We start from the raw sequence: 14,869 nt of genomic DNA, 5'->3' as shown, positions 1-14,869 counted from the left end.
GTTGGTCAGTTGGGGGTAGCAGGAAGGTCGGTAGTTAGGGAGGGGAGTGCTGAATGTTTGCCAAGTGTGCTAAGTACTCTACTACAAGTGATTAAGAGGGCTCACATTGAGTAATGTTTAAATCATCATCACATCACTCCAAAATCCACAATGGGAAACTTGTGTGCTCAACTGACCTAGCGCCTCCATCTGTCTGACTTCCAGGCTTTCTTCAGCTTTCTGCAGAGTGGTATGTGGCTCCATTGTTCTCGGCAGCAGCGGGGGGAACACATGCGGGACTTGGCCAAAGACAGACTCAGCGGTGAGAAATGGTGAGAGCCGGGCCAGGAGCGTCCTGCAGCTCTTTATAAAACCAAGCTCCTTATAAATAGTTTACAGAGGAAATACAGACCGGGCAGCATTAGCCGAAATATGTGTGGCTCAGTTCCAATGAAGTTGGAGATTCCCACTTTCAGAAAGTCGAACCCATAAAGAAACACGTTTGAGTGAGGAATTAGCCACCGGAATTGAATTTGGGGAATGATACATCCATCCATGCTTTATGAGAGTTTTTCTCACACGCACACACACACACACACACACACACACACACACACACACACACACACACACACACACACACACACACACACACACACACACACCTGCTACCACCCAAGCCAACGCCAGACCCCCACCTCCCAACCCTCCAGTCAGTTGGCTGTGTGGTCAGATCGGATCTCCTGATTGAATCCAGCAGCTGGGAGGGTAGAACGGGGGCCCCTGGGCCCTACAGCAGCAGTGAATAGGCAGCTCGCTCTGGACACCTCTCCTCTCAAACCAAACACACAAACACACCCATCAGAGTTGCAGTGCAGGCAGAGAGGACAGTGTAAGTAATAGGAAGAAAGAGTTTCAGACTCTGTGGGTGTTGAGGTCAGCCACACCCACTCAGGACAGAAGAGGACTCCGGGACACTATTTAACCCCTCCACAAAGACACGACTCTTGAACTGTGCCTACCGCCATCTTTGTTCCCACTTGGGAGAACAAGGAGCCAAAGCAAAGGCGGTCAATACGTTACGGAACCATGCACAAGCGCACCAAGATCAAGGTGGCCATCGGGGTGCTGATGGTTGGCATGGCCTGCATGTTTGTGGCGGTGGTGACCGACCACTGGGCTGTGCTGAGCCCCCGCATGGAGAAGGTAAACGAGACGTGCGAGGCCGCCCACTTTGGCCTGTGGCGGCTGTGCAAGAAGAACATCTACATCGGCCCCGAGAACTACATCGAGGGCCATGGCTGTGGCCCCATAAGCCTGCCGGGAGGTAAGGAGGAATGCTTGGACGCATGCATACGGCGGTTGGGAAACATCGAGCACAGGACGGACTGTGTCTTTGGAAAGATGGCCGTTCTTTGTGCATTAGGAAGCCAGCATCTAAGAATAGAGCGAATGGTCTAGCATCAGGTCATATGACCGTGTCAGTGTCTTAGAAGAAGACACATTAGTGTGTAATCAAGTCTGAAAACCAAACAGGAAACAGGTTTGCTTTCAGAGTGCTCACGTTTAGAACTCGAATAGGCTTGAAAATCATTCAAAGCCATAATCTGCATGTTTTGACTTGTATTGATGACTGTGCTGAGGAGCGTCCTGCTCTGAATGGCACTGCCCTGGGGTTCCAGTTCCCCTCCCTAATAAAGAAAGTGTATTCAATGAAAACTGGGACTACTGCCATTGAGCCATGAGCTTCCTTAGTTTCTGTTGGCTGTATCCATACATGCAGGGTTCAAGGTTCACTAAAGTGGCTTCCCTTCCACACTTTTAACTATTGTTTTGTTGTTGTTGTTTTTGTGGAGTGTGTGTGGACGATGGCTGGTTTAAGCAGCAAACTGATTCTACTCTGGCTGGGTGTGGTGCCTGGACTATTGGAGGTTGGTTAGACCAGCCATCCCCATAATTGCACTCAAGGAAAGCTCTGTCAGCCTTCACCACCTGCAAGGCTTTGAAATTCTTGTTCAAGAAAAAATGAAAATCGGCCTGTTCCCTCGTCGTTGGGGAGCCCAGTGAAGTGAAGGGGGGGGGGGGGGGGGCAAGGGTCAAATACCACAGTGGGGGAGGTCTTCAATTCATTTCCTCTGGCCTTTGTTCTTCTAACAAAAGTTAAGATGTAACGGATCCATTGATATAATCACACAACTGACTGCTAGTGAAACTTGCTTCTGAACATTACAGTACAACCATGTTCGGATTACCCCAGTTGTGCCCCTTGTGTACCAATGAAAAAATTCACCTGAAAAGCTGTTTCAGAAAGCTAAACAGCAACGTAAAGCTCATGGGCTCATTGTCGGTCTGGCCAAGCCTTCTGTGGAGTCTGAAGACTCCAAAAGATGCCATTGTTGATGGTAAGGCCATTCCTCAAACAGATAGACAGCCATAAAAGGGGGTTCCGTCTCGCAGGCATGGCATGCATTTGCTGAATGCATGGGATGATCTCATTAAGCCCTCCAGTATGAGGCGTAGGATTGAGAGTGGTTCTCACATGGGGCTCATGTGCTCAAACAGGTGGAGCTCTTTAACAGCCTTATTTGATTCCAGTCTAGACGCCTGTCGTGGAGCCTGTGGAAAACCATCCATCTTATTAAAGATTTGCATAGAAGACCATTAGTTTATACCAAATAGAATGTGAATAAGTGGTCGGGCCATTGCTGTGAACACTGCTACGAATAACCTGCCAAAAAAACACAAACACATATTGTAACACACACAGTATGTGTAACAAACACATACAATACTACATATTTCCCCACTGTGGGATTAATAAAGGATTAGCTAATTTGTTCTAATCATCATCTATTTATATCACTGAGATGAGACCTAACTTAATTAAATTGGCATTCATTATCAGCTTGCTCAGCTTCTATTGGTTTAGTGTGTTCTAAATTTTTCCGCATTGGCATCGGAGCGAGAATTGTTTCATTGGTTATACTGAGACTTTGTTAATGGTTTCAATTCAATTAAGATTATTTGCCAATATAAGTGGCCTAGGCTCCCAGTTTCACAGTGTGCTGCAACCACTAACTCAAACAAGTAGGATAAAGTAAGCTTCCCTTTAAAAATCGATTATGTCCCTTTCAGTTTTTATTTCGATGTAGGTCATCAATTGGATGAGTCATTTCATTTAGCCATGGGGGGGGTTTCCTGTCTGGATATCTGTATTTGGTGAGGAACAAGTGATGTATATTATACTCCCAGGTCTTAAGAGCTGTGTCAGGATATGATCCAACACAGGGCCTACTTCCAGTAAGGAGACCATCATCTGGAAGAAATTGCCTCACTTCACATTTGTGTCTTCAACCATTTTACTCCTGACAGAACCTAGAGGCCGTAAGGACTGCAGCAATTACTTATTCCCTTGTCCCTCATTGAGGTTATTCTGCCTTCGTCAATGCATGTCACTCTAGTTTTACATTTCCTGCTCTGGGGTCGTATTCACAAAGGATCTTAGGGCTAAAAGTAGGTCCTAACTAGCGAATTTAGGAGTAACTCCTAAAAATAATGGGCGTGTCGCTCTTAAATTTAGGACTCCTAACTTTTTTCACCAAAAGCAATTCACAAAGTATTTTAGGCCTAAAAGTAGCACCTAAGTCTAGGAGAGCTTAAAAGTCCTCAAGAGGACTCCTAACTCAGTAAGACCTATTCACAAAGAATCGTAAAATGGCTGCGAGACGAAATGTTTTGGAGACAATGGAAGACTGAGTTAATGAAGAGATATAGGCTAAATCGTGAGGGTATTAAACTTGTTGTGGAGTTAGTGCGGGATGCAATAACATCCCCGACTAACAGGAATAATCAGATTAGTCCCGAAATAAAATGTTTGGCAACATTACGTTATTTAGCAACAGGGAAAATGCAACTTTGCAATGCCGACGACTTAGGAATATCGCAACTATCAGTCAGCCGTGCCTTAAACCAAACTATCAACGCGCTCTCTAGACCACATATCATCCAACAGTTTATCCGGTTTCCTTAGGACATTGAACAATTACACAGGATCAAAGCCAACTTCATGGCAATTGCAGGTAACCCCGGTGTGGTCGGTGCTATTGACGGGACGCACATAAAAATAATTGCGCCATCAAAAGATGAGGACATGTTCGTCAATAGGAAGAAAGTGCATTCCATCAACACGCAGGTTGTTTTTGATGCAAATTTTAACATAGCCTACTGGATGTTGTTGCAAAGTGGCCTGGAGCTACCAATGATTTGTGCATTTTAATGGAGAGCGGCCTGAGGCAGCTTTTTGAGAGGCACCATGTACCTGTTGGGTGTCACTTGCTGGGTAACAGTGGCTATCCCTGCAAGATGTGGCTCTTGACACCCTACCTCAATCCACAACCGGGAGAAGCGTTAAAGTATAACATGTAAGTGATTACGCAGATTACGCTTAGTCCTATGCGTAAAACACATCGTATTGGCTCTTTGTAGCCTTTTATTTGTTGAATCCACATTTATTATTGTTTACCTCCATATATGTTAGAGCACACAAACATACACAAAATGTTGTGGAGAGAGGAATTGGGCAGATGAAACGTCGGTTTCATGTCCTCCACGGCGAAATATGGCTCACCCCAGAGAGGGCAGGCATAGTCATCACTGTATGTGCCATTCTACACAACCTCTGCAAGCGGAGGAACATTCCACAGCCAGACGATGATGATGACGATGAAGAGGACGATGACCACGATGATGATGATGATGATGATGATGGCGATCAACATGACAATGAATTTGGCTGTGTGGAACCGAGTGGACTGGCATTTAGGGATCACTTTGTGAATACACATTTTAGGTAAACACCTTGGCACAAATCAGTCAACACACATTTGTGTAGTTCATAACATTTATTTTCTTTCAATTTTTCAATTTTACGTACTTTTATTGTTTGCTTTCTCCCTCTCGCTCTTGAACGTGCAGGCTACAACGCCATTATCGTCGTCTGCACAAACTTGTCATCATACGTGTATTCTGCTAACTGCACTATAACTACTTAATAGGAATTCATTTCTAGCCTAGGCTATTTTCTTGTTTTTCAGTGATTTAGTGGGCTCGTCTGAACAACCAATCACCTCACTGACCGCTTCTAAACTCGTGCACGAGAATCGACGTAATCCATAGCAACGGCGCGTCCCTCTTAGTGATTCATCCTTAGTAAGAGCAGGTCTCAGCGGCTTTGTGAATAACTTTTAAGAAAAAGCTCCTACGTAAAATGTTTTAGCACGAGTTAGGAGCACTGCTAGTGGTAAGATAAAATGCTTTGTGAATACGGCTCCTGATGTACTATGTCTCTGGTTTAACATGTCCCACTGTAGTTCAACATGTCCTTCAATGATTTACTATGTCTCCAGTTTAACATGTCCATCCGTGGCCTACTGGTTGGGAGTCCAACTGGTAACCGGATGGTGGCCGGTTCAAATGTCAAATGTCAAACCCAAACGGTAGGCAAAAATGTGGATGGGAGAGTAGTTGTGGAGCACTCTCCTACATCTTCATCCACGGATGAGGTGCCCTTGAGCAAGGCATCTGAAACCCCCATCTGCTCCGGTGTGCCCCCATGTGTGTGGACCTCTGAGAAGGTCACTCCTCAAAAAAGGGATTTCCCCAAAAAAGGGACAATAAAGGATAACTTAACTTAACATGCCCTACTATGATTTACTATGTCTCTGGTTTAACACGTCCCCCTTTAGTAAAACATGTCCTACTCTGGTTTGCTATATTTGTGGTTTAACATGTCCTACTCTAGTTTAACATTTCTCTGGTTTAACATGTCCTACTGCAGTTTAGCATGTCTCTGGTTTAATGTCCTACTCCAGTTTAGGATGTCTCTGGTTTAACATGTCCTTACAAAACACTGGTTTAACATGTCCTACTCTAGTTTAACATGTCTCTGGTTTAACATGTCCTACTGTAGTTAAGTATATCTTTGGTTTAACATGTCCTACTGTAGTTTAGCATTTCTCTGGTTCGATGTCCTACTCCAATTTATTATGTCTCTGGTTAGACATGTCCTACTGTAGTTTAGCATTTCTCTGGTTCAATGTCCTACTCCAGTTTAGGATGTCTCTGGTTAGACATGTCCTACTGTAGTTGAGCATGTCTCTGGTTTAACATGTCTTACTGGAGTTTAACATGTGCTACTTTTGTTTGACGTAACTCCGGCTTAATGAGTTTGTATACATTGCAGGAACCTCCCAGAACTATATAAATATCCTAAAAACATAGCTATGTATCACAACCAGTACCCAGATCTACCATAAAAAAAAATGCAGGGCCTTTATTTTTTTCTTCTTCTTCCTCTTCCTCTTCTTCTTCTTCTTCTTCTTCTTCTGTGTGTGCAGTGCAGCTAAGGCCCCAAGGTTATATATAGGCTGTTGAAATACCCAGCTGTCTGGTTTCAGCTGCCCGGGTCAAGTGCTGGCAGTAGTCTGAGCACTCAGTGATTGACAGCAGCACCTGTACATGCGGGCATAGCTCCCTACGTCCCATGCCGTCCCCAGCGGTCCTCTGGGGGCAGGAACTCAGACTGCTGGTACTTAGTCCAATGGGTTTAGGGGTTTTAAGTATTATCCCAAAAGCGACATATTGGTTGTAAGACTTATTGTGTTTGTCAAAATTCCAGCATGGGTATAACCAAGCAGGCTTCCAGTCCCGGTAACTCTACACATCTTGATGGACAGCTGGCTGTTAATAAAGATGCCAGTTAAATAAGGCAAATGGCCTTATTTAACTGGTCTCAGTCTTGGCCTACATGGTTATTGGTTAAAGTGCAGTGTTGGCTAGATATTCGACAAGATTACAGCATGCCCCCTCAGGGATGGGCAGCTCTGTGAAACCAGCAGGGATTTCACACGTCTATAAGTTACCGTGGAAATCACCGTGCCCTGGTTAGGACATGCCATGTGTTGACATTAAACAACATCACAATATCAATTTAAGCTGGCAAGGCCCTTATTCACAATTAAATTTGTTTCTCATGAGATCTCTGAGTGCCCAATAGGGAGCTGTGGTAAGGGCAGACTACCGCTCGCAAATGGACAGAAGGACACCAGTACAATTTGTGATCCTATGTAATCCAACAAACACATAAGCACAAACACATGCCAACTAAACCAGAGCTGTGGAACTAACCCGTGCGGTTCCACCGCACGGGTTAGTTCAATCAACTCGGGATTGGTTAACACAGGGTTGTGCGCGTCCACGCCAAACCTATAAAGACGTGATGTATGGATCATGGAAACCCTGATCGAAATGGCGAAACGGGCCGCTTATTTCAATGAAATGGAACTCCAGGTTCACCTGGAGAGCTGTGGCGAGGAGAAGGACATTATCACAAGAAAAGGGAACGCTAAAGCCTCTGCAACCCGGAGAACCAAAGCAAGGCAGCGGATCGCTGACCGCGTAAATGCGTTAGTTACACGTCAAAAGCATGATCCTTAATATTTGAGCCATGAATCTATAAATATCCCAGTTAAGCATTCTTAACGTTCCTACCACATAACCCTTTTCTTCTAAAAAAATATGTATTCCGATGGCTCCCAAGCGGTCAGCGGATCAAGTAAAAATGAAGTATAAAAACATACAAACTGTTAAGCTTTTCCCACCATCGTATTGGTATAAATTTAAATAAGCCATTTTTTTAAGCCAATCGTGAAAAGGCCGACAGTCGGCAGACTGGATCGGGCCCTCAAATTTTCATGACCCCGGTGGAGGAGCTGTTAATAAACATAAATTCAGGGCGCCCTGGCATGGAGGGGGGGTACCTGGAGGTATCCTCAGAGAGTCAGGGGCCATGTGAGGGTACCCCACTGGTTGAATTTAGGTTTGTGTGTTTTCTTGTATTTTAGATTTTGTTTTCCTTCGAAGTAACACATGCAAACCGTGTGCGTGCCACAGTGCATATGTTCCAAATGTTTTTTTTTTGGTAACTGGGTAGAAAACCTAAAAGTGACAATTCATCAACTTCACAGATCAAGATGGATTAGTGCTTGTAATGAAGCTGCCGGCTACGATCGAACATTCTCCAGTGGAAGTCCGTTAGGACTATTTTATACTTTCTGTTGTAAGCGCCTCTCGGCATTGTACTCAGCCAATAGTGCTCTTTGTATGATAGGAGGCAGATGAAAATCTTGGTCCGGACGTGGATGGGTCATCTGAAAGGATTGAGATTTGCTCAGCATCTCCAACATTATAGATAAAACTACCATTTGCAAAAAACGGAGGGCTACGCAAATAGTATGGAGTGAACTGAGGCCAGGTCCTTGATTGGTAGTGTTGGCTATGTAAGGCTGGAGAAGGCTATTTAAATATATTAAAGATTTGCCCGAGAATCTATATCTCTCCAGCAAAAAGTCATCTGATATGCCAAGATGTCGAGCCTTGTTTTTATTAATCGCTCCCGGTGGATTGCACGTAGCCTATAATTTGCGCTCCGATATCAGCAGGCCTCTCATCAAAAGGTCATGCCATTGTGAACACATGAAATCTGCGGTGAACGCGGGTTTAAATACCCAAATCCGGGTTATGTTTCAAACCTAACCTGCGCAAAACCTGCTCCGACCAGGTTTGATTCAGAGTATAGTAACTAACATACCGTGTTCATTTTGGAATGGAAAACCTAGGGTTACCGCAAACCCTGGGTTAACTTACCCGGTTATGTGATAAAACCGGCTTTGTGGAATACCCCACAGTAATACACAATAATAATACAAAATAATAATATAATATAGGCCTATATATTATATAAAGATTATATATTCTATATAGAATATATAATCTATACATAATATAGTGATGAAATAATCGTCATTGTCGTTCTGAAGAATCTTTCACAGTGTGAATGTAGAAATAGGAAACTAGTAGACCAAAAAGACCCGGAAATACTCCTGAAACCGCTGAAGTGCATTCACGACAGAGAAATCTGCCCAGTTCTGAGTCCTGACAACTGACTGTGACGTGTGGTCGTGCTTCCATGGGGAGATATGGTCTATCAAGCCCTCTATACATCCCTGCACAGGCAGGAGATGCACTTAGCAAACCACCGTTCCACATGAAAGACGGGAGAGAGAGACAGTGAGAGCGTGACTGCATAAGGGAAGAAAGAGAGCGAGCCTTTCAGTAGAATGCATACCATACTCTGAAAACTTGAAAAGTTGGATTCAACGCTTCGAACATTACTGTGTAGATAGCAGGATAGATGAGAAGACAGAGCCTTTTCAGTGTGCTGTATTCTTGCATGTTGCTGGCGAAGAAGCAGTAAAAGGAAGAAGAAGAGGAAGATAAATTTGCGCCGTTAAAGAAAAAGTTCCAGAACTATTGCGAGAAATAATAATCAAAGTGTTTTTATTGATTTTCATATTCAAACATCAGACATCTCATACAAAACAAAATAGTAGGACTCAAAACATACATCACAAGTACAGTACAGTACACAGACAGAACAATAACAAGACAGATCCTACTACTAGACATCAGACATACCCACCACCCGTGTAGTCCAGACACTCTCGGGTTAAAAATAAATACATAAGTAGAAATGACAACAATAATAATAATAATTAAAAATAAAAATAAAAATAAAAAGGGGGAGGGGGGGGGGGGGGTTCAGAAGCTGCCAATTATGTTGGAGCAGATGAAAACTCACGTTCAAAATAGGAAATAAAAGGCTGCCAGACCTTAGAATATCTCTTAGTGTTGCCCTGCAAAGTAAATCTAAGATGTTCTAATTTTAGGTGTGCCATCACCTCCTCTACCCACCGTTTGTGTGTTGGCGGTGCTGCCTTTATCCAGTTAAATAAGATCAGTCTCCTGGCCAACAATGAAGAGAATGCTATTGCTTTCCTATGAGCAATAGTTAATTGAGTTTCCCCTGGTGCCACACCAAAAATGGCTGCCAGAGGACCGGGCTCTATATTTTTGTCATAGATGGATGAGAAGGTTTCAAAAATTTTGGTCCAAAACTCTTTGAGCCTGGGACAAGACCAGAACATATGGCATATGTTGGCTGGCACCTGTTTACATCTAGGGCAAGTCGGATCAGCTCCCTGGTAAATTCTTGCCAGTTTGTCCCTCGTGAAATGAAGTCTGTGTAACACCTTAAACTGTATTAATCCATGTCTAACACAAATAGAAGAAGAATGTATTAGTTCTTACTGCCCATCTCCATTCATCGTCCGATATGTCCAATTCTAATTCTTCCTCCCATTTCCTTTTTATGTAATCAAGGGATGGGGAAGCCACCCTCTGGATATTCACATAAAGCATAGAAACTGTCCCTTTAAGAGTCGGGTCCATGTCCAATAGCCCATCTATCAACCCACTCTGTGGTAATTCAAGGGATGAGGAGAATGTCTTTCTCACAAAATCTCGAATCTGAAAGTATCTGAAGTAGTTAGTCCTTAAGGGGATTCCATATTCCTTCTCCAGCTGAGCAGCAGACATAAATACACAATCTTTAAACAGATTTTTAACACATTCCAGCCCAGCTCTATAACATTCCCTAAACGCTGCTCCCCCAAGGGCCGGAGAAAACAAGTGATTGCCATAAACGGGAGCAGACAGGAGGGCGTTTCTGTTTTTAAAATGAGTTCTGAATTGGACCCAGATTTTGATAGAGTCACGCACAACAGGGTTGTTTGTGTAAAGGTGTTTGCTTAAGGGCAGAGGAGCACAGACCAGGGAGCGTAGGGATACCGGGCTAGATGCATATCTTTCCATATGTACCCACACTGGGGTTTCATCATCATTTAACTGTGAGACCCAAAACAACAGCTTATGTAGGTTAGCAGCCCAATAATAATGCATATAATTTGGTAGGGCCAGGCCGCCCTCTTCTCTCTGCCTCTCTAGGAACTCTCTTCTTATCAGGGGGACTGTTTTTTTCCAAATAAAGGTAGATGTACATTTATTCAGTTCTTTAAAAAAAGATTTAGGAATGAAAATTGGTATTGCCTGGAATAAAAACAGGAACCGTGGCATTACAGTCATTTTAACAGAATTTATCTTCCCTGCTAATGATATTGGGAGAGATGACCACCTTTCCATATCTAATTTTGCCTTGTCCAATGTTACTTTAAAGTTATGATTAAATAAGTCTTTGTATTTACTTGTTACAGTAACACCTAAATAGGTGAATTTATCTTTGTTTGTTGTAAAAGGATAGGCCTGGAATGATAGTCCCCTCGCCTGTTTATTAATTGGGAAAATAACACTTTTTTCTAGGTTAATTTTATAACCCGAAACCCTCCCAAAGTTTTCGATAATATCCAGAGCCACCGGGATGCTTGTGACAGGGTTCGACAGGAAAAGGAGGAGGTCGTCAGCGTATAGAGAAAGTTTATGGTTTTGCATCCCCCTGCGTATTCCCCCCAGTCCAGCAGCATTCATCAGCATTATTGCAAGGGGCTCAATTGCCACATCAAAGAGCAGGGGTGACAAGGGGCACCCCTGTCTTGTTCCCCGAAACAGAGGAAAAGGATCAGATATTATACTATTTGTTCTTACCATAGCCTGGGGGTTCGCACATATTATCTCAATCCACAAACGAAAATTAGGACCAAATCCGAATCTCTCAAGGGCCGTGAACAAATAGAGATACTCTATTCTATCAAAGGCTTTGTGGGCATCTAAGGATATCACAATCTCGGGCTCAATGTTATCCTCGGCCGTGTATATCACATTAAAAAGGCGACGAAGATTACTGGAAAGTTGTCTGCCAGCAACAAACCCTGTCTGGTCAGGATGTATTATCTTACTTATAACAGGCCCAATCCTAGCTGCCAGTACCTTGGTCAATATCTTATAATCACATCCAAGTAGACTCACCGGGCGGTATGATCCACACTTAAGTGGATCTTTATTTTTCTTAAGGAGCACAGAGATCATAGCCTGTGACATTGTTTGAGGTAAAGTTTTTCTGTCAATGACCTCCTCATATACTCTGCAGAGCAGGGGTATCAGTTTAGAGGCAAATGTTTTATAAAATTCACTCGGGAACCCATCAGGGCCCGGCGCTTTGCCTGTCTTCATGTTTCGAATCGCATTCTCTATCTACCTTGCAGTCAGGGGACCCTCTAATCTATCCCTATCTGCCCTCTCTAAGGATGGCATTTCCAGATTTTCAAAAAAATCTTTCACTCGCCCCCTGTCATTCACTTCCGAAGTATAAAGATCCTTATAAAAAGACTTAAATTGGTTGTTAATACCTTTCTGATCTATAATCTTATTCCCCAGGTTATCCCCTATCTCCACTATCATACCAGCGGCTGCTGACTGCTTCAGCTGGTGGCTGAGGAGCTTACCTGCACGCTCACCATGTTCATAGAAATCCTGTCTCGACCTAAGATATAGATCCTCCTCACGCTGATTTATAAAGATATCATACTCAGTTTGGAACAAAATACGTTTTTTGTGTAGCTCCTCAGAGGGAGCCCTAGAATTTGCCAGGTCAACTTCTTTTATTGCCTTTGTTAATTCTGTGGTACGTTTCATCTTTCTTTTCCTCTCACCAGCATTGTATGAAATTATTTGTCCTCGAATATAAGCTTTTAAGGATTCCCACAAAATGGCACTGCTTACGTCGGGGTTGTCATTAAGCTCTAAGAAAAAAACTATTTGCGAGTTTATAAATTTGGTAAAATTATCATCTGCCAATAGCCTGTTATTAAGGCGCCACATTCTCTGAGGTGGCGTGTTTTCTGGAAAGTGAAGTTTCAATATGACTGGGCTGTGATCAGATATTACTATACCAGAGTATTCAGGGGCGGACTGGCCATCGGGAGGTTCGGGAGATTTCCCGAACGGCCGGACGATTTCAGGCCGAGCCGTCCGGCCGTAATTCTTTTAGATTATTATCATTTTTTTTATTAATATATATTTATATATATTTCTTTGTTGTAAAAGATGTAAAAAAAAATGAAAAAGTTAAGTAAGCTGTGATTTGGGGTGGCCTGCTGCCGGATATTTACTTACAGCGCGAAACGGAGCTCTTGCCTGACGGTGAAACGGGGCCGATGTATTACTGTCAATTTAGAGGGGGGAGCACCCCCACAGTGTATGGGGGCAAAGCGAGCGGCCAAAGCGAGCGGCCGAACGGCCCCTCCCAACTTGGACTGCTCCGCGGTCTGTCATTTCTGATTGGCTCAGCCTGACACACGGCCGTGTCACTTACTTCTCGTTGATCTCACTGAAGTTACACAGAAATACGAAAATGTCAAAAAGGAAAAAACGTGGTGGAGAGGAAAAATAATTGGGTGGCGCTCAGAAGATGAGGTTGAAAAGGAAAAAAATGTTAGAGCAAGAAGCAGCCAAATGTGCTAAATTAACCGACCTTTTCCGTGGAAAAGCCAAGGTTGACGGCGACGCCCCTGTCAGCGAAACCAATGGTTAGGCGGGAACAGGACACAGCAGCATAGCTATGACAGGTGCACTAGCGAGCATGTTTGGCAATATAATAATGACTTAAACTAATTATGGAAGTACCAGAGACGTCGGAGGACAATTCATAATATTGTAATGCCCACGGAAGAGGCAGTGAATGAAGTATTGATTAGAGAGCGATTTATTAGATACCACCGCTAATAAACCATTGGAACACTTCAACACCAGTAACCACAGCAACGCACAACAAACCCCGGCCCGCCCCCATCTCCCAAACCCTGTGTATGTGTATGACAATTTTTTTCCACTAAAATAATTGTATCTTGCACTATTTAGATCATTTTCAGCCTTGATTTACCTTTCTAGGCACATGCAATTTCTAATATTTTGTACATGGACAAGATTGCTTATAAAATATATCCCAGTGATCTTCACAATATTCTAAACACATGCACATCCCAACATTGACATGCCGTTGCAATGCGCATATCCACGGATAAGGACTAGTTTTTATTATTTTACACCGTGGCAAAATTCTACGCGCGCTATTCCCGCGGTATCATAAAAGGCCTCTCCATCCCAAAGTCCCGGGCCAAATTTTTGGGCCAGTCCATCCCTGAGAGTATTCTATACCTGTTACTATAGGGGTCAGTTTATTGTCTAATAAGAAGTAGTCAATCCTAGTATACGTCCGATGTGGTGGGGAATAAAAAGAGTACTGCCTGGAGGTTGGGTTTACGTATCTCCATGGATCAAATATACCATATACCTTACAGAAGGAGTTAATGCATTGCGCTGATTTGCTCAGTATACTGGGTGTTGGACTAGAGCGGTCCAGAGTTGAATCTAGGACACAATTCAAGTCTCCCCCTAGGATCAGATTATGAGTATCCAAATTTGATAATAATGAGAATAGGTCCTTAAAAAATTGAACATTATCCCAATTGGGTGCATATATGCTTGCCAGAACCACTGGCATATTGAATAATTTTCCAACTACAATAACATACCGACCATGTTTATCTTTTATAGTGGTTGTTTCTACAAATTGTACATTCCTGTGTATGAGGATGGCCACTCCCCGACCCTTACTATTGAAATCCGAGTGATAAACCTGATAAAATCCCCCCCTACAGAGCTTGAGGTGGTCCCTGTTCAACAAATGTGTCTCCTGTAGATATACTATCTCTACTCCCTGGTCTCTCAAATGTGAAAATACCTTACTCCGTTTAGCTGGATTATTGATCGCCCTTACATTCCAGCTCATCAGTTTTGTGGCCATTCTGCTCGGATCCATGTTTGGTGCCATGTCAGAAGACTGTGGCCTTTGGCAACAAAAGCAAAAAAGTTAAAAGGAGGGGGTCTGGAAAGGAAGGGGGGGGCATCACACACGCAGACACAGCCAATACATAACACATAACATATATAAACACTAACTCAAATATAATGCTCTTTAGCG

General features: G+C 43.3%; 1 protein-coding gene across 1 annotated transcript in view; it reads left to right on the top strand.

The window, feature by feature from the left end:
* The first annotated feature begins 723 nt into the window (after nucleotides 1-723).
* The window catches only part of LOC115540844 (voltage-dependent calcium channel gamma-1 subunit), a 49,327-nt gene continuing 35,181 nt past the window's right edge, over nucleotides 724-14,869 (top strand). The window contains exon 1 of the mRNA XM_030352431.1: nucleotides 724-1,306. Within this exon, the coding sequence (XP_030208291.1) occupies nucleotides 1,069-1,306 (238 nt within the window). The 5' untranslated portion in view covers nucleotides 724-1,068. The remainder of the gene's footprint in view (nucleotides 1,307-14,869) is intronic.

This window comes from Gadus morhua, chromosome 3 (genome assembly GCF_902167405.1).
Source record: "Gadus morhua chromosome 3, gadMor3.0, whole genome shotgun sequence".
In the NCBI taxonomy this organism is placed as follows: domain Eukaryota; kingdom Metazoa; phylum Chordata; class Actinopteri; order Gadiformes; family Gadidae; genus Gadus; species Gadus morhua.
Note: the sequence above shows the minus strand (reverse complement) of the source record. Positions and strands in the feature narration are given on the sequence as shown.